The 18,976-nt window shown below is 47.6% G+C and overlaps 1 protein-coding gene across 1 annotated transcript in view; it reads right to left on the bottom strand.

The window, feature by feature from the left end:
* Nucleotides 1-18,976, bottom strand: part of MAPKBP1 (mitogen-activated protein kinase binding protein 1) — a 119,205-nt gene that overhangs the window by 66,080 nt on the left and 34,149 nt on the right. The window contains exon 3 of the mRNA XM_054161510.1: nt 18,617-18,708. Within this exon, the coding sequence (XP_054017485.1) occupies nt 18,617-18,708 (92 nt within the window). The remainder of the gene's footprint in view (nt 1-18,616; nt 18,709-18,976) is intronic.

Raw genomic sequence — 18,976 nt, 5'->3', positions numbered from 1 at the left:
AAAACCACTCACTTCCCCAGGGGCAGGGAAGCAATGCCAGCAATACACCTACATGAGGCATTAAATCAGCTGGGCTGAGGGTAGGAGAAGCAGAGCTGTGTTGTATTTCAGCACTCCTGGCAAACACCCACTGAACACTGCAAATGAGCAGCAGCCCCAGGGATGGGAGCAACGGGCAGCTGATGATAGGAAGGCTGGAGGAATAAAAGGATCACTGAGACAGTTCACAAGAAAATGTGCCCACCAGTCAGACAGGAGAGACTGAGAAGCAGGAGAAAATGGAGCCTTAAGCAGAACCTGGCTGGTCCCAGACGCAACCAAGAGGGATGGAACAACAGCCAGAACATGGCTGAAAGCCTGAAGAGCTTTGCATAAGGCTGAGAGTGCAACTTTTTCCAGGATGGATGTCACAGAATCACAGCATACTGTGCTAATTATTGAGAGAGGACTGGCCTCCATATGCTGAGGTCTCCTCCCAAACTTAGAGCTGTCACAGGCACCTGGACAAGTAGAAGAGAACAACCCTCCATCCTGGCAGGCCAGCCAAGACACCTGCTTTGGGGATCTCTTGCTCACCAGTTGTGCTCCACCCCTCCACTCGCTCTCAAGAGCCAGAACCTCTTCCTTCAACATCTGGATGACAACCCCAGATTTGCCCTTCACAGCAACAGGCTGTAAGCTCTGTGCTGAGCCTGAAAAGCTCCTGGGCTTGCCCATTCTGAACTTTCCTTGACCTGCCTGTAGCTCTGTTTTACTTATTTGAGCTGTGACAGCAATTTCTCTAACTGACCAGGTGTCTATGGCTAATTTGTTGCACATCTTTTTATCTTTGTGTGACACAGCCATAGTTTTACATAAATAACAGTAACAAGCAGTTGATTTTTCTAGACTGAGATATTTACAGCTAACACAGTAATGTACTGGAGAGAAATGCAGGCATGGGGTGATAGCAGAGGCCTTGAGAAGTGGAGATGCAGGATGCAGTGCAGAGGAGTACAGGCACAGAGTGATAAGAGATGAGGCACATGCTTGGCAGCAAGGACTCCATGGCTGTGAACAACTCACCCAAGGTCTGTTAAAGACACACAGACCTGGAGCTGATCAAAACAGGTTTAAGGAGGGAAAACAAAGAAATAATATCCAACAATGCAGGAAAGACACCGTACATAGTGAATTCAGAAGCACTGTGGAGCTGCAGACCAGCTAAGAAAGCTGTGAAAGTCTGTTAGCAAACATAAAAAATGACCCAGATGGGCCCTGGAGTGAGGAAGAATCCAGGGACAGTCACAGTAAAGGGCTACAGAGGCTGAAGATTTGTGCTCTTACCTTCCAACAACTGACTGACAACATGGATTTAGGAAGGGCAGGTCCTGCCTCTCCAACCTGATCTTCTATGATCAGGTGACTGCCTGGTGGATGTGGGGAGGCCTGTGGATGTGGTCTACCTGGACTTCAGCAAGGCCTTTGACACCATCCCCCACAGCAAACTGCTGTCTAAGCTGTCAGCTCATGGCTTGGACAGCAGCATTCTGTGCTGGGTTAGGAACTGGCTGGAGGGCCGAGCCCAGAGAGTGGTGGTGAATGGTGCCACATCCGGCTGGCGGCCAGTCACCAGTGGCGTCCCCCAGGGATCAGTGCTGGGCCCCATGCTCTTTAATATCTTCACTGATGATCTGGATGAGGGGATTGAGACAGTCATCAGCAAATTTGCAGATAACACCAAGCTGGGAGCAGATGTTGGTCAGTTAGAGGGCGGAAGGGCTCTGCAGAGGGATGTCAACCGACTGGACAGATGGGCAGAGTCTAATGGGATGGCATTTAACAAGTCCAAGTGCTGGGTGCTGCACTTTGGCCACGGCAACCCCATGCAGAGCTACAGGCTGGGAGCTCTCCAGCCACTCTGACCCCAAACAGAGAGGGACCTGGGGGTGCTGATTAACAGCCACCTAAACATGAGCCAGCAGTGTGCCCAGGTGGCCAAGAAGGCCAACGGCATCCTGGCCTGCATTAGGAATAGTGTGGCCAGCAGGAGCAGGGAAGTCATTGTGCCCCTGGACTCTGCATTGGTTAGGCCACACCTACTGTGTCCAGTTCTGGGCCCCTCAGTTTAAGAAGGACAACGAGACACTTAAACGTGTCCAGAGAAGGGCAACAAGGCTGGGGAGAGGCCTTGAGCACAGTCCTGTGAGGAGAGGCTGAGGGAGCTGGGATTGTTTAGCCTGGAGAAGAGGAGGCTCAGGGGAGACCTCATTGCCCTCTACAGCTACCTGAAAGGTGGTTGCAGCCAGGAAGCGGTTGGTCTCTTCCCTCTAGCAACCAGCACCATGGTCTAGTCATGATGTCTGTGGAGACAGGTTGGACTCGATGATCCTCGAGGTCTCTTCCAACCTTAGTGATACTGTGATACTGTGACTTTAAGATCCAGAGAGGCAAGATAAGAGTAAGCATAACACCAGGAAAACTGCACAGAAATGAAGAACTGTGTTAAGAGTTTTTGCTGCACTAGCACAATTACTGAGACTTGTTCTGTATTGAAGCATTCTAATACATTATTAATATCATTTATTTCTCTGTAGTAATCAGTGGCAGAGTAAAATGGTTCCTGAATTAGAGTATTAATAATTCAGTTATACTAACAATAAACTCCTGCCTTTTTTTTATGTGCACACACAGTCCATGCATACAAGGTGTGCTTCCTCTCTGCTCGTAAACAACACTGAATGTAACAAAGCCCAAGGGGAGAGGAAACAAAACATACAGGTCTAGGGGAAGAGCAAGCAATGAAAGACAAATTGGAGAGGAGGGAAAAAAACAGAAGAGGGAGAGAGAAAATATTTTAAAAGCCCAGGCACATAGCAATTCAGAGGGAAAGGCAAGATTGGAGGTCTTCAGGAGGAGACTTGATGGAGTGCTTGGTGCCATGGTTTAGTTGATTAGGTGGTGTTGGATTGGTTGATGGGTTGGTCTCTTCCAACCTGGTCTATTCTATTCTATTCTAGTCTAAAGGCAGAGATTAAGAGAAGTTAAGTTTGCAATAAAATTCCTGCAGAATAATCAATCTGCCATCAAGAGCTGAGCAAATTCAGCTCCTCAGCCAAACAGAGAAGCTGGGGGCCCTCTCTGAAGGCACCCTCCTGGGAGCAAGCAGCTCCCTGCAGAGATTTGCAAACCCAGCTGGGCTTCCACAGGAACATCTGGCTCTACACTTTAGGTCTGCACCGGCTTCTCTGCTGGAGCAGCTCCCATCACACCACAAAAGCTTCAAAAGCTGAAGTAGTGTCTTCCTTTAAAATCAAATCCCACAGGAAAAATATATCCTGCTTGCAAGCAACTGGCTGACACCACCGCTTCCAGCAGCAAGCACAGCCAGAGCATTCCCTCATTGTGCTTCAGCAGCTCGGGACCATGGACAAAGATCTATACATCAAACTAATCATCTGGAGCAGATGAACATGACAGCTCAGGAGAGATGCCCCAGGGCTTTAATTGTTTAACCATGAGCAAGCAGTACAGTCAGTATTAAAGTGGCATCAAAGGAGCAACCCAATAAGTAATGCAATTTAAACTCTCACCCTGCTCTCAGCTAATTAACCTTCAGAAAGAACCAGACTGTGGCAGGTCTGTGGCCCAGCCCTGTCCTCACCATCATCTCCCTGGAGAGAACAGACACGCAGGGGTAAGGCTGGGCAGGCCCCTTCATTGTTCATTGACCCAACGTTGATCTCCTTTGCATTCCAGAGCAGAGGAGGAAAGCCCCCACTGCGGCAGAGAAACTGGAGCAGCTTTTCTCCCTGAATGCTTCGGTGAGCCTCAGCTTTGCTGCGGCTCTGTAACAGTGTAAGAGGCATAAAGATCCAAACCCATTTCTTCAAAAGCAAGGAGTTAAAGAATCACCCACTCAGACTGTCATTGTTTGCAGCTCCTCTAGGCACAGGCAAAGCTCACAGCTGCCTTGGGCAGCAGGCTGCCAGGGCCAGCTAAAAGCCTCCTGCCAACCTTGCCTATTTGGAGCCCTATGAGGTCAGGTGGATGCTGGAAGAAGGGACAGGGGGATCCTGCTTCTCCCCACAGCTGCTGTCAGTGTCACAACCCAGTAGCAGCCTTCTGCAGGTCCCAGACCCAAATGTCAAAAGCTCCTGTAGGCTCTGTACTCCAGCACTGCCCCTTCTCAGAGCAGGTACAGCTCAGATGTTGCCAGATTGGCAAAATTCAGTTCTGCCTGTGTGGTATTTAGAGAATAGAATAGAATAGACCAGACCAGACCAGACCTCAGAGATCATCGAGTCCAACCTATCACCCAACACCATCTAATCAACTAAACCATGTACTATGCACCCTATTCAGTCTCTTCCTAAACACCTCCAGTGATGGTGACTCCACCATCTCCCTGGGCAGCACATTCCAATGGCCAATCACTCTTTTTGTGAAGAACTTCTTCCTAACATCCAGCCCAAACCTCCCCTGGTGCAGCTTGAGCCTGTGTCCTCTTGTTCTGGTGCTGGTTGCCTGGGAGAAGAGACCAACCCCCACCTGACTACAACACCTCCCTTCAGATAGTTGTAGAGAGCAGTAAGGTCTCCCCTGAGCCTCCTCTTCTCCAGGCTAAGCAACCCCAGCTCCCTCAGCCTCTCCTCACAGGGCTTGTGCTCCAAGCATTGTGACAGCTCTGGCTTAAAGGGAAGATGAGCATTCATCTCGAATTTGTCTGTATGTCAGCACAATACAGAACACTTTAAATGCACTAAACTCTTTCTTCAGAGTAGCTAATGAGCATCAGTTGTCAGGAGATCTGAAAAGACAGCTTTCCTGGAAGGAGAAGCAATCAGAACAGAACTCAGTTTTGCTTTCTCATATATCTACCTCTTTTGTCACAGAGAAACATAGCAGGTTAGAAGCCAAGATTAAGCAGCATTAGGTCAATGCTGCAAAAGCCTAGTAGCTGACACCACAGGCATGGAAGTGGCTGGTATCAGCTCTGTTGGCTCTTGACTGCTAACCTGAAGAACCAGGTTCAGGTGCACAATAGGCCAGTTTTCATGTGCAGGACACAGCTTCCAGCACTGAGCACAGCCTCCAGAGCCAGCCTAGCAGGGCAGGCCAAGTCTTACATCTGGTTCCTAAGCAATAACCAGGGCACCTCTGGGCACACTTACAACAAACCAAATACACACTGCTTCTTGGCACTTCGTGGCTATCCTAACATGATGCTCTTTCACCTTTAACTTGTTGGCTTTCTGACACCAAGAGAAACCCATGCTAGATCTCCCAGGAAGAGGAAAAAGCATCAATTCCCTGTTGTTCACACCTGGTGGTGGGATATATCCTTTGGATTGTATGAACATCTTTTAAGTTAAACTCTGTGATTTGTGTCAAGGTTGCCAGGAGACATAGTGCCTGTTTTGAGATTCTTGCAAAGGGTGGAGCTCAGCTGAGGCAGTTGGTATCTCATTTTCATCCCAGACTTTGCTATCCAGTCCCCATTCCCCCCCTCCTTGCTATTATGCAAGCTCAGGACTTGGCTCAAGAACAACTCGTGTTGCTGCACTAAGGCTCTGGTTGCTAGGAGGTACAACTGCTGGAGAGATGCAGAGCAGGTAGAGAAGAGAGCAGGTTACTACCTGCAGGTACACAGTACAGAGGGTTTCGGGCACTCCTGCTCTATGCCATCCCCCTCCTTTCTCAAGCAAACCCCAGGGAGTTGCAGAGCTTCAAGCTGAGAAAAGTTCTACATGTTCCAAAATAGCCAAGGCAGCAGGAGCTTTGTAACCACTCCTCCTGCCTATTTCACTGGTATGTGATAGCTTTCCAAACCTCTCACAGCTTCCCACTTGCAGAGCTCTACCAGAGTGTTTAGCTCTGTTATCAAATGAAGCAAACACGCTCGCTCTCTCGTTCCAGCTTCTTTGCACAGAAACTGCAGGTGACCCCCAGCACAGCACTGACTCTATGTTGCTGTTGGGGTTTTTGTCTTGTTGGGTTTTTGGGGGGTTTTTTGACAGTGATTCCCTTTAGTTGACATGCTGGTTAATGAGATCACAGCACAAAGGATCAAAGCAACCATCTACATGGGATTATGTCTAGCTTGCCTCCCATTTTGAAAATCAAATTGGTACAACTGGCACAGAAAGAGACTGAGGGCAGTCACTGTTTCTCACAGGGGGATTGAGTCCATCATCAGTATATTTGCAGATGACACCAAGTTGGGGGCAAGTGTTGATCTGTTAGAGGGTAGAAGGACTCTCCAGAGGGACCTTGACAGGCTGGACAGATGGGCAGAGTCCAACATAATGGTATTTAGTAAGTCCAAGTGCCAAGTGTTGCACTTTGGCCACAACAACCCCATGCAGAGCTACAGGCTGGGGTCAGAGTGGCTGGAGAGCTGCCAGGCAGAAAGGGACCTGGAGGTGCTGATTGACAGCCACCTAAACATGAGCCAGCAGTGTGCCCAGGTGGCCAAGAAGGCCAATGGCATCCTGGCCTGCATCAGGAATAGTGTGGCTAGCAGGAGCAGGGAAGTCATTGTGCCCCTGTACTCAGCACTGGTTAGGCCACACCTGGAGTCCTGTGTCCAGTTCTGGGCCCCTCAATTTAAGAAGGACATCGAGACACTTGAACGTGTCCAGAGAATGGCAACAAGGCTGGGGAGAGACCTCGAGCATAGCCCTGTGAAGAGAGGCTGAGGGAGCTGGGGTTGTTTAGCCTGGAGAGGAGGAGGCTCAGGGGAGACCTTATTGCTCTCTATAAATACCTGAAGGGAGGTTGCAGCCAGGAGGGGGTTGGTCTCTTCTCCCCGGCAACCAGGACCAGAACAAGGGGACACAGTCTCAAGCTGCACCAGGGGAGGTTTAGGCTGGAGGTGAGGAGAAAGTTCTTCACAGAGAGAGCTGTTAGCCATTGGAATGTGCTGCCCAGGGAGGTGGTGGAGTCACCATCCCTGGAGGTGTTCAAGAGGGGATTGGATGTGGCACTTGGTGGCCATGGTTTAGTAGTCATGAGGTGTTGGGTGATAGGTTGGACTTGATGATCTCTAAGGTCTTTTCCAACCTCATTGATTCTATGATATTAAGGCAGGTGGAAGTCAGTTATGATCAAGAAAATCATTAAACAGCAACTGTTGTAGCAGCCCTGACCAGCACCCTTGCCCTGGAACTAGGGTGGAAGCATGTACCATGGAGATCTCCTGAAAATGGCAGGAGTCATTTTCACTCCAAAGAGCAATAAAGTCACAGGACTGCTCCAAGAAGCTCTACCTTTCCCTGCTTGCAGCCTAAGGAATCCAGCACAGGGAAGCTGTGGAGGATTCAGGTGGTGGCAGGGGAGTCAAGTGGTTTTTCTTTGTCACAAGAATTTTCACTGCAGTCTTGCAAAGGTGGAGGGAAAAAATTAAAAAGGGCATTCCCATTTCCCTGCTCTCACTTTCTTCATCTCTAACATTTTTGGTGACAGCAAGAATCCACACTCTAATATAATCTTTCTTGAGGGCTCAGCTACTACTTCAGGCCCCCCAAGACACACTGCACAGGCAGTGCCTGGACCTGCCACACCAGTCATGCAAGGCAGTGTGGGACTGAAGCTACCTAACTAGATTTGCCCTACCCACACTACCAAACTTCATTTACAGCTCACTCACCCTGCTGCAGCATCACACATGGATGAAGAAACCACCTCTCCAGGATTTCCATCACTGGAGGCAAGAGCACATTCAAGCTGCCTCCATGCACACTGCAGGCAAGGAGCCTTCCTTGGCCCAGAATAAGGGTCCTGAAATTCATTCTTACACTAAAAGCCACCCTCAGGTTTACTGTCAGTCAAGCAGAAAAGCTGCTTTCAGTTAACACAATTGTGAGCCATGCTGTGGCTCTGAAGGGCCAAAGTTCAAAGGTACATGGTATGGAACAGCAGAGGGGTGGAACAAGAAAAGCTTTTACTTATTTCTTTGAAGAAATCAAAGCATTTGGATGTAAAAACACTCTGATGTTCAAAACAATGCAAAATGCACCACTGAAGACATGCCTATGCATCTTCCATCCAACTTCCTCTACAAAAACCATTCTGAGAACATTTCTTTCCATCACTACCCTGTTCTGCTCTCCTGTCTCTGTCAAGAACGAGACTGAGAACAGGCAGAAAAGAGGACAGAGAGGGAATGGAGTTGGCAGCTTCTGGTGTTCTTCACCTCAATCAAGTCCTTAACTTTCTGTGCACATGCCTACCACAACATCACCCAAGCACATGTCCCATGTATGGAACCAGCTGTGGGACATTAGGCAGGAGCAGCACACTGCATTAGGCACTTAGGCAGCGGTACACTGCCTCTTCATGAGCTCTGCTTGCACACAAGCCCTATGAGGAGAGGCTGAGGGAGCTGGGATTGTTTAGCCTGGAGAGGAGGAGGCTCAGGGGTGACCTCATTGCCCTCTACAACTACCTGAAAGGTGGTTGTAGCCAGGAAGGGGTTGGTTTCTTCTCTCTAGCAACCAGCACCAGAACAAGAGGACACAGTCTCAAGCTGTGCCAGGGAAAGTTGAGGCTGGAGGTGAGGAGAAAGTTCTTCACCGAGAGAGTCGTTCGTCATTGGAATGTGCTGCCCAGGGAGGTGGAGGAGTCACCATCCCTGGAGGTGTTCAAGAGGGGATTGGATGTGGCACTTGGTGCCATGGTCTAGTCATGAGGTCTGTGGTGACAGGTTGGACTCGATGATCCTCGAGGTCTCTTCCAACCTTGGCGATACTGCGATACTGTGACCTAGTTGAAGATGTCCCAGCTCAATGCAGGCAGGTTGGACTAGATGACCTTTAAAGGGCCTTCCAAATCATTTAATGATTTTCTTGCCCCTCCCACTGTAATTTTGAAGGTGAGGAGGGAAAGAAGAAATAGGGTTACCAGCTTCTCTCTGAACTGAACCCAGTTTTCTGCTCAACTCAAAGCAGGGTAGCCCATACCCAAAGGCAATGCTCTCAGGCAACTTGTTCTGGGGAAAGGCACCTGCTCCCATTTGTGTTATTCCCTATCTCCACAGAACTCCTGGTGAGCAAATTTGTGAAACCTTGCCCCAAAATGTTTCATTGCAATTGGACCATTCCCTTGAAGAAGTCTCACATCCATCTAAAAGTCAAAACCACAAAATCAGTAAGGTTGGAAAAGACCTTAGAGATCATCCAGTCCAACCTGTCACCCAAGACCTCATGACTACTAAACCATGGCACCACGTGACACAACCAAACCCCTCTTGGACACCTCCAGGGATGGTGACTCCACCACCTCCCTGGGCAGCACATTCCAATGGCCAACAACTCTTTCTGTGAAGACCTTTCTGCTCATCCCACCTGACAATCTAAACAGGTCAAGGGGTTTTATTGGGTGGTTTGGCTTTGTCTGGTTTGGGGTTTGTTTTATTTTGTGGTTGTTGTTGTTTAAAACTCTGCTACCAAGGGTCACCAGATTTCAACTCTGATTTATCCCTGAGCCCACAGGGTGGGTCCAACCACTGGAAGGGCTACAAGAGGAAGCACAGAGTGCTGCTCCTCACTTGGGGACATTCTATAGCAGCAGCATGCTGGAGATAGAGCAGCACGAGTCCAGCCCTTTCCTGACAGAAAGGAGGAAGCACAGAAGTATGGATGAGCACAGGCTCACTCAAGAAAGGATGGGGTGTACAAAGAAAGTGTTTTGGGAGAAAGGGCTGATACCACCTGGCTTCTGTGGAAAGGCAGGGGATAAACAGGCACAATGGTACCTCGCAGCCTTGAGGGAGGATGTCCTATCAGACCTGCTGCTGCTGCCAGAGCCTCAAATAGCAACTGTGGGACAAAGCATCACATTTCATCTCTCCTTCTCCTGAGGCTCTAGCAGCTGGCTACAGAACAGCAACCCATCCCCTTGTAACCTGAAGGCTGGATTAGTGTATGGCACTCTGGAGACGTAACCAGAAGCTCTGTGTACGTCAAAACAGCAGCTCTACGTACAGCAAAACACCAGCTTGTCTCCAAGGGAGCTGGCAAAGCCAAACAGCAGCACTGCCTTGACTAGTTTTTCAGTATCAAGTGTGACACAAGACACAAAGTCACAACAGGTACTGAAGCCAAGCATCCCACAAGATTCCCACTGTCATCACAAGAGCTCGAAACCTACTCCACTGCAGGCAAAACCAGCATTAACCACTTCCTCAGCCAGCAGCTGTGCTCAGGCTTCCAACACCTTGCCTCCAGCAGTGAAGCACCTCAGTGCTGCAGTCAGTCTTCAGTGCATGCAGCAGACACAGCCGCTCTTTTAGCAGAGACTCACCACAGTCTCCCTCTGATTTAGTAAGAAGCTTTTTTGTCCAGCTCTTCTGACACTTTGTCCTACTTGTCTCCCTTTTCAGCCAGCTTGCTGCAGGGCTGCAGCTGATTTGTGGCTATCTCATTATTTAAGAGTCTTCCAAATAGCATGTCCACAGTTGGCTGTTGCAGGTAAAGATTTTCAGTTAATTAGATATGACATCAAGAGCCTCTGCACACACACCCCCCTGGAGCCTGGCTGATGGAAACTGCCTGGAAGTCTATCTGACAGGTTTGATTCCATTCCACTAAGAATCATAGAATCAATAAGGTTGGAAAAGACCTCAGAGATCATCAAGTCCAACCTGTCACCACAGACCTCATGACTAAATAAACCATGGCTTCAAGTGCCACATCCAATCCCTTTTTGAACACCTCCAGTGATGGTGACTCCACCACCTCCCTGGGCAGCACATTCCATGGCCAATCACTCTTTCTGTAAAGAACTTTCTCCTCACCTCAAGCCTAAACCTCCCCTGGTGCAGCTTGAGACTGTGCCCTCTTGTTCTGGTGCTGGTTGCCTGAGAGAAGAGACCAACCTCCACCTGGCTACAACCTCCTTTCAGGTAGTTGTAGACAGCAATAAGGTCTCCCCTGAGCCTCCTCTTCTCCAGGCTAAACAATCCCAGCTCCCTCAGCCTCTCCTTATAGGGCTTGTGCTCGAGACCTCTCACCAGTCTCATTGCCCTTCTCTGGACTCAAACAGGGGAGTTTGTCCGCTGCTCTGGGTGATCACTAATGCTGTTGTGTTTCTTAGAATCATAGAACGGTTTGGGTTGGAAGGGACCTCCAAAGTTCACCTAGTCCAACCCCCTCTGCAGTCAGCAGGGGCATCCTCAACCGGATCAGGCTGCCCAAAGCCCTGTCAAGCATCACCTTGAGTATCTCCAGGGATGAGGCCTCAACTACTTCCCTGGGCAACCTGTTCCAGTGTTCCACCACCCTCATGGTAAAGAACTTGTTCCTAACATGCCTAACCACTGCCCTTCATCCTATCCCTACACTGCTTCTTCCTCTCCCTTTCTGTCAAAGCAGGTGAGATTACAGCTGAACTGGATCTATACACAGCTATTCTTCATAGCTGCAGTTTTATTAATACAGTGTAGGAGAGACACCAGCACTCCCAAAAAAGAGGAGATCAAGCCAAAAACTAATGTAGAAAGTCTTGCCTAGATGTACAGGCATGTGGAAAGAGGTCTGATGAGTAAGTATGCACCTGCTCCATTAGGCAGGGTGTTTTCTATCTGAAATACATTGATGGGGATTCAGAACTGCATTTAACTGCTCCTTAGATAGGAAAAGGGCATTTGCTTCAGGACTGCCTGATTGATATCTGTGAATCAAATAGGCCTTAGCCCCCTGAAAACCACTCTGAAATCTAAATACCAGGGTTATGATTCTCTGTTCTGAAAATAAAGCACTACTGCAAAGAGGTTCTCCGTTCTCTTGTCACAAGTGCAGAGAGTTTGCTCACTTGCCAGAAACTAACACTGGATTAGGCTTCCTCTACCCACCCTCCCAGTCTAATCTACAATAATAAAAGCAAGGAATGAAAGGAAGCATTTTACACTTCAGGTCTTCATGACTCAGTGCAGATATGCTCCAGTGGGTATTTACAACCGGGAGATTTAAGAGTTAAAGTATCTCTGCTTCCTTCTGAGAGATCTATTGCTGGGGAAGGAAATGGAGCAAAGGGTTTGGATACTTTTCATCATCTTTTTGGACCCTTTCAGGACACTGAAACTTGATGTTATTCCTTCTTGGCACAGGCAAATCTGTGTGGTTTGGTTGTAATGGCCCAACTCAAACACAGCTGCAGTTGTGGCTCTTCAATTCAAATCATGTTTAGCAATCTCAATGAAGGGAATTTGCTTATCTTCCTCTCCAGGTCCACCACAATTGTGCCAGCTGGAAAATCTCCCCAGATGGTACATACAAGCACAGTAGAAACACTCACAAGAAATGCACTAACAACAGCCCAGATTCCTAGGAGACAAGGAGGGGAAAGAAGTCTGGTCCTTGAAATGCAACGGTCCTATTTTAAAAAGGACTAAGCATGTTGCTTCTGGTGTGGCCAAAGATGCTGACATTTGCTTTAAACCACAGATGAGAACTATCTTCATTTTAGGGCAGGCTTCTACAGTCTTTACAACACCACAGGATTCTCCTTTAGAACAGAGTATACAAGGAAGACCTAGACATTCTCCTTCAGAAGTTTGGGTTAAGTAAAACTGAAGGAGCCAGCATCAGAAGACCTGCATTTATCTACTGGCAACCCAGCAGTTTGAGTATTTCAGTGTCCCTGCACCTATTAAAGCTGCATTTGGGATTCAGCTCAAGAGTGTTAGCATCTATGCTTAGGAAAAATTACTGAAGAACTGTACCTGCAGAGAGCAGGAGAGCTTTGCACAAAGTTAATGTGTACCAGAAGGTACACTGGGTCTGTAAAGAAGTGGATTTCTAAAGGCAACCACCACTGGGACACTCCAGCAAAGTGATCAATTATGATAGTATCATAGTACCAGTCAGGGTTGGAAGGGACCTCAAGGATCATCTAGTTCCAACCCCCCTGCCATGGGCAGGGACACTCCACACTAGATCAGGCTGGCCAGAACCTCATCCACCCTGCTCTTAAACACCTCCAGGGACAGCACCCCAACCACCCCCCTGGACAACCCATTCCAGGGCTTCACCACTGTCATGGGGAAGAACTTCCTCCTCACCTCCAGCCTGAATCTCCCCACCTCCAGCTTCATTCCATTCCCCCTAGTCCTATCACTCCCTGAGATCCTGAGAAGTCCCTCTCCAGCCTTCTTGTAGGCCCCCTTCAGATACTGGAAGGCCACAATGAGGTCACCTTGGAGCCTTCTCTTCTCCAGACTGAACAGCCCCAACTCCTTCAATCTGTCCTCGTAGGAGAGGTGCTCCAGCCCTCTGCTCATCCCTGGAATAAGGCAGGGGTACTTATCATCCTATAAATCAGGATTTCACTGTCCTTGTAGCCACCACTTCTAACCTGGCCAAAATGGTTGCAAGTCTTGAAAACAACATTCAGTTCAGAACAGCATTTTGCATCTTTCCCCAGCTGTCATCTATGAGGTGTACTTCTCACAGTTCATTACTGTACCCCACTGCCCAAGACCTTCCACTCTAAAGAGGAAAGAGAGAGAGCAAAGCAGCATCACGCCTGGGAAAGCCACACAACATTTATCCTAAACGTTACTCTTCCATTGTGGGTTATATGCAGCTTAAGGTAAAAGGAAACTGTTCAAAGAGGATAATTTATTATGTTGTGGAGCAATTTGTCTACATAATGATGGAAAATGATGATTAAAACTTTCCAAGGATGGGCTGGAAACCACTTAGCTTTACAGTCTATCTACCGGAACGGGAAAGAGGTATCTGGGACAAAACCAGCAACCACTTCTGGAAAAGAAAAATCCTCATTCTTTCAGATTCCAGTGGGATTTACCACTCAATTATGTGAGACAGCTCCACACGTGCTGAGCAGACTCCTAGCTGGATTAAAAACAACTCACTCATTTCCCACTGTGCTCCTCCTCTTCCTCCCTTCACTATGACACAGACCATGGTCACAGCCCTGTGATTGCAGGACCTGACATTTACCTCCCTGATCTGTGGACAGAGAGCCAGGAGGTGTATGAGTCAGAAGGGCTGACAGAGCTAAGAGGCTTCCTCTCAGTACTGCAAACCAGCCAAGGAACAGAAGGAGACACAGCAAACGAAGGAGACTGGCTCGATTCTGCTGCAGTGCAGGTTGGCACATGAGAGGTTGCTGCATTTATGTCCCACATGAATGGCACAACAGCAGCAAAATAACATTTTTCCTGGGCAGCCGTGCAGTCTTCTGATTTTGAACACACCACACCACTATTCATTTCTGAATATTAGCTGTCCTGTCTTAAAAAAACCCTCAGGGTGATAAAGGTGAAACAAAACAAGTCTAGGTCTTCATCAAGATCTTGCAGTTAGAAGGCAGCAGGAAAAGAGACTATCTCATCTTAGTTTTGATGATATAGCTCCTTCTTTCATTGTCCCTCCCTTCCTAACCACAAACAAGGGTGATTCATTCTGAAATGGTACAGAATATGGGGACCTCCAAATCATTTGTTCAGCAGATGCATTGCACACAGACCGACAGAGCCAGGGGACCACATCGGTGCTGGCTGCAATAGTTTCTGGGAGAAACCCAAAGAAACTCACTTCACTGTGCCTCAAAGAGGATTCACTGTGTTAAAACTGTGTCTGCCTTCAGCAGGAGTTGCTGTATATTAAGAGATATCCTAGAGAGTTGAAGGTAGGGGAAAAAACATGCAAGCTGAGACCGGTGAACTCATCACACGTGCTATGTATGGGATATGTTTCACCAGCAGGGAACACTAAGGTGAAAATCCCTGACTTCTATCAGGATGAGCTGGGAATTGCTGAGCAGAGTTAGAGGGAGGATTGATTTGGACAGAACATAACAGAATAGTGTTCAAAAAGGCAGATCATGCTGAAGAGCTCCTATGAAGGAAAAAGGCTGCACCCTGAAGCAGGCAAGTGCCTCACATGAAGACAAGGCTCCTAACCAGCTACCATTATCAGTGGGGAGCCAAGGCAAGAAGAATAAAGAGAAGCAAACTAAATCAGTCATACAAACCCACAGGGCTAAAAAACAACAGCAAGCACAACCCCAAAACCAGATAAGCTGACCCAAGCTATCTGAGCAACTGCCCTAGAATTTAAATGGAGATGTTGTGTCCACTCCTTTTTTAACTTTTTTAATGCAAGTCATCCTCAGAGGATTTTCTTAGCTTTGTTTCCTTTCTTGTTACTAGGAAACAGAACCTCAACTAGCTACTGGGGGGAAGGGAAAAGAGAAACACCACCAAAAGAGAATAAACCAAAATGAGAGCAGAGAAAATGCAAAGGGGGATGGGGGAAATCTGGAAGAAAAGGACAGAGCATTGGTCCTTAACAATTGCATTTCTCTCCCCTCACCCCTCCCACAAAACTGACTTTGTTAGTCACCGCATAACTCTGACAGATTAAACTAAGCTACTTTGGGTTTATTTCACTTGCCAGCATAAGAACAGGCAAGTGCAGGCAGTAGATGTACAACCTTCAGAGAGGATGTAATTTTCTCACCTGTGTTGCCTTATCTCCCAAGACAACAGCCTTATATGAAAGCAGTGGCCTAATATATGTGCAGCATTTGGTGTCCTTAACCTTTATGGCAGACATGAAGAAAAAGCCTCCTGTGACACAAGCATCCCAGCAAAACAATACCAGGGTCAGTAAAGCTGCTGTCACACACTGTCAGAGCAAAAGCCTCATTAGGGTTAAAGAAGAAAAAGGAGAAAAGGGTCAAAAACCAGTGAGAAGGGAAGAAAATAATAATGATGTAACACTGGGTTCTTTGGCATTACTCTGGAGCTGGAAAGAGCTTGGGCGGCTTTGGGAACTGCTTCTTTCAGGAGGTTCAGAAACTCCAAGAAAGAGAAAATCCAGCAATGCAATCAGATTGTTGGTTGGGGTTTTTTTAATTCACTGTAGGCAAACCAGAGGCAATGGCTAAGATGCTGCTCAAAGAATGCCTGAGCTTCTCATGCACAAGTCCTCACTAGGTATGCATTCGTCTGACTGAAGTGGGTGAAGTCAGGGCGCCTGGGGCAGCTGTTTTGATCCTAACCAAATGCACCTAGGTATGTTGAAAGCGTTCTTAGGAAAATACAGAGCTGTTACCTAAATCCAGCTTTTAGGGGCAGGGCAGACTGGAGGAGCAGAGCATCTGCAGGCCAGGATTGCACAACCTCAGCTGAGCGGAAGGCTGAGGAAATCACTGGAGAACCTGCAGCACAGGTGAAGATGACCAAGCTGCATGGACAGGTCATGAACCAAATGTGCATGAGCCATATCCAGTCTGTTACATCAGCCCCACTTAAGAGGCTTTGGGTGTCCAGTAAATTAAAACAAATAAAAACAAACACAGCCAATGCCAGGATTCTGGCACATCAAGAGAAATGCACTGGAAATTCAAGAGGGGATTGGACGTGGCACTTGGTGCCACGGTCTAGTCATGAGGTCTGTGGCGGCAGGTTGGACTTGATGATCTTTGAGGTCTCTTCCAACCTTGGTGATACTGTGAAATGAGAACAGAGAAAAAGCACAAACCAAACAGCAACTCCTTAACTAATGCTGGTTTTGTTACAGATTGTCTTGACTGCAGCAAATCACAGCAGCATCACAGAACATGCCAGCCATGGCACAAGAGCAGCAAGTCACACAAGCCACTGAACTGCTACAGCACATGTCTGGTATATTCCAGAGGTTTCCTGCCCAGGCCATGAGATGCCATCACCAACAAGTAAGAACAGGAATTTCTCTGTAAAGCCCTAAGGAATCACATAACCTTTTAATTACCCAAAAGAATCCCAGGTGTCCTCATGCTTGATTAAATCAATGTTAGGCATGCACAAGCTCATCAGAGGACATCACTATTAACTAATCTATCTTTAGCTATGCATGAGCCCAAAACATCTGTTTGCTCCACTTGTTTGCTTCTCTCTCTTCTTGCCCTCTTCAAGTCTGAACTTACTCAGTATCAGAAAAGATGCAGAGGAAGAAGCAACACATGCTGGAATGTATTTGCCTGGCTCCAAAGAGCTCAAGCATAAAGGATGCTGTCAAGTGCAGATATGGATCTCAAATGGTCTAGAAGTTAACAGACTGCTCACTGACAGAAAAAGAGACAATGAGCAGAAATTTAAACACAAGAAATTCCAACTGAACACAAAAGAAAAACAGAACAAAGTCCCCACACTTCTTTTTTCTGTCTTCAATTTTTTTCTCTCTTTTTCTCTTTTTTGTTGCTGTTTTGTTTGGTTGGGGGCTTCTTGGGGGGGTATTATTTTTATGTGTGTGGTGGGTTTTTTGGTTGATTGGTTGGTTGTTGTTGTTGAGGGTTTTTTCTTCCTGTGAGAACAGTCAAACACTGCCAACAGGCTACTCAGGGAGGTTGTGCAAATCCTCATCTTAGGAGATATGCAAAAGCTGCCTGGCCGTGGCCCTGAGCAACCTGTTCTGGGTGACCTTGCTTAAGCATGGGAGTTGGCCCAAATGATTTCAAGAGGATCCTCCCAACCCAAATGATTTTGTGATTCTGTGAACTAGGCTATCACCAGGATGGACAAAAACTTCTAATTTCAGCTTTTGTGTCTAAGAGCATAGCTGTGCAATGCCACTTGAGGATACTGCCCTTCCTCTTCTCCTTTAGCTTGCTGACCAGCAGAATAAAGTAGCTTGTAAGAAGAGCTGTGCTCATGTGAACTTCTGTAACCCAGCCAGCTAGAGTATCCCCACACAGTGCTACATAAGGCAGTAAGGGTCCTCATCAAGAGTCTTCTGTCTTTCCCATCTGTTCCCACTACAGTATCCTATCTTTTGACCTCACTCATAAATGTATCCCATCTCAATAACCACATTTACACTGGCAGGGTAAAATGTTTTTCCTCCTCAGCTTTTCAAAATGCCATCTGATATCTCTGCCTGCCTCTTTCACAGCCCATAGTTCCAGGGCTTTGTTCTTTCAGATAATTCCCATCCCACAGATCAGCAAGAATGACATGCTCTGCTCCTCCAGGGACACAAGCCCTTTGGGTGAGCTCTGCCTTCAGCACAATCAGGATCTGTTCTCAGTTGTCTACGATTTTGCTAAGTGTGCAGCTCACAAAGCCACCTCTCCAGCCCTCAGCTACCTCTCTCAAGGTATCTCTTTTGCTGTCCATCAAAGTCTCTGGATATCTCTATCTAGACTTAGACTGCAGTTGATAGATGTGTTTCACTCCAGAGAACCCACATGCAAGGGGCTGCCAGCCTAAAATCCTTCTCCTCATTTGGATGAGGAACACACTAAGTCACAATCTGCAAGAAGGCTTTTGTCAGTTCATCGAAAGCATCACCTGTTCCATTAGGTACTCACTGGCTTGAGCACATGGAGTCATGTGCAAGTTCACCATACTACAGAGCAGAGTTAAAAAGCCCACATCCAGATCAGAGAAAAGGAGAGGGGTTCCACCACAAGGGATCCCATTAACACTTGGTGGGTAAAATGCAATCCTCTCCCTTGCTAATTACACTAACAGTGCCCAGTCCCATTGTTCTCTGGTGTTAAAAGAGTAAAGAAAGGCAAATGGCCTCCCTGCAGAAGACCATGGTGGAAACACCCTAAATCTTCAAGTTGATACATCAGTCCTGCTTTGTCTTAGCTTTGAAGAATGTGGTTAGTGACTCACCCTGCTGGATAAGCAACGAGGCCAGTCCTGGGGTCGCAGGCTAATCCTCTGCCTCCCGACACAGTTATCCCCAACACCTTCTCCAAAGTCACCTAGTGAAGGAGAAAAACAAAACAAGAAATATTATGAAAGGTGAGTACAATTCAGATGGGCCTACACACAGATGCTGATGGGCTGGTTCACACTGGCACCGAGGTGAATCTCAGCTCCCAGAAATGCACCGGCAAGCATCCAGGTAGAGAAGCAACCCTACTCAGTGATCGGCACAGGCACAGGCACAGTACTGCTGGGGTACAGGGAAGGGGTCATCATTCCACTGATTACTTTGTCTGTGGCAAAAGACAGAGGATTGCAGGCAGC

This window comes from Dryobates pubescens, chromosome 5 (assembly GCF_014839835.1).
Source record: "Dryobates pubescens isolate bDryPub1 chromosome 5, bDryPub1.pri, whole genome shotgun sequence".
NCBI lineage: Eukaryota > Metazoa > Chordata > Aves > Piciformes > Picidae > Dryobates > Dryobates pubescens.
This window is presented reverse-complemented; position numbering and strand designations above follow the sequence as displayed.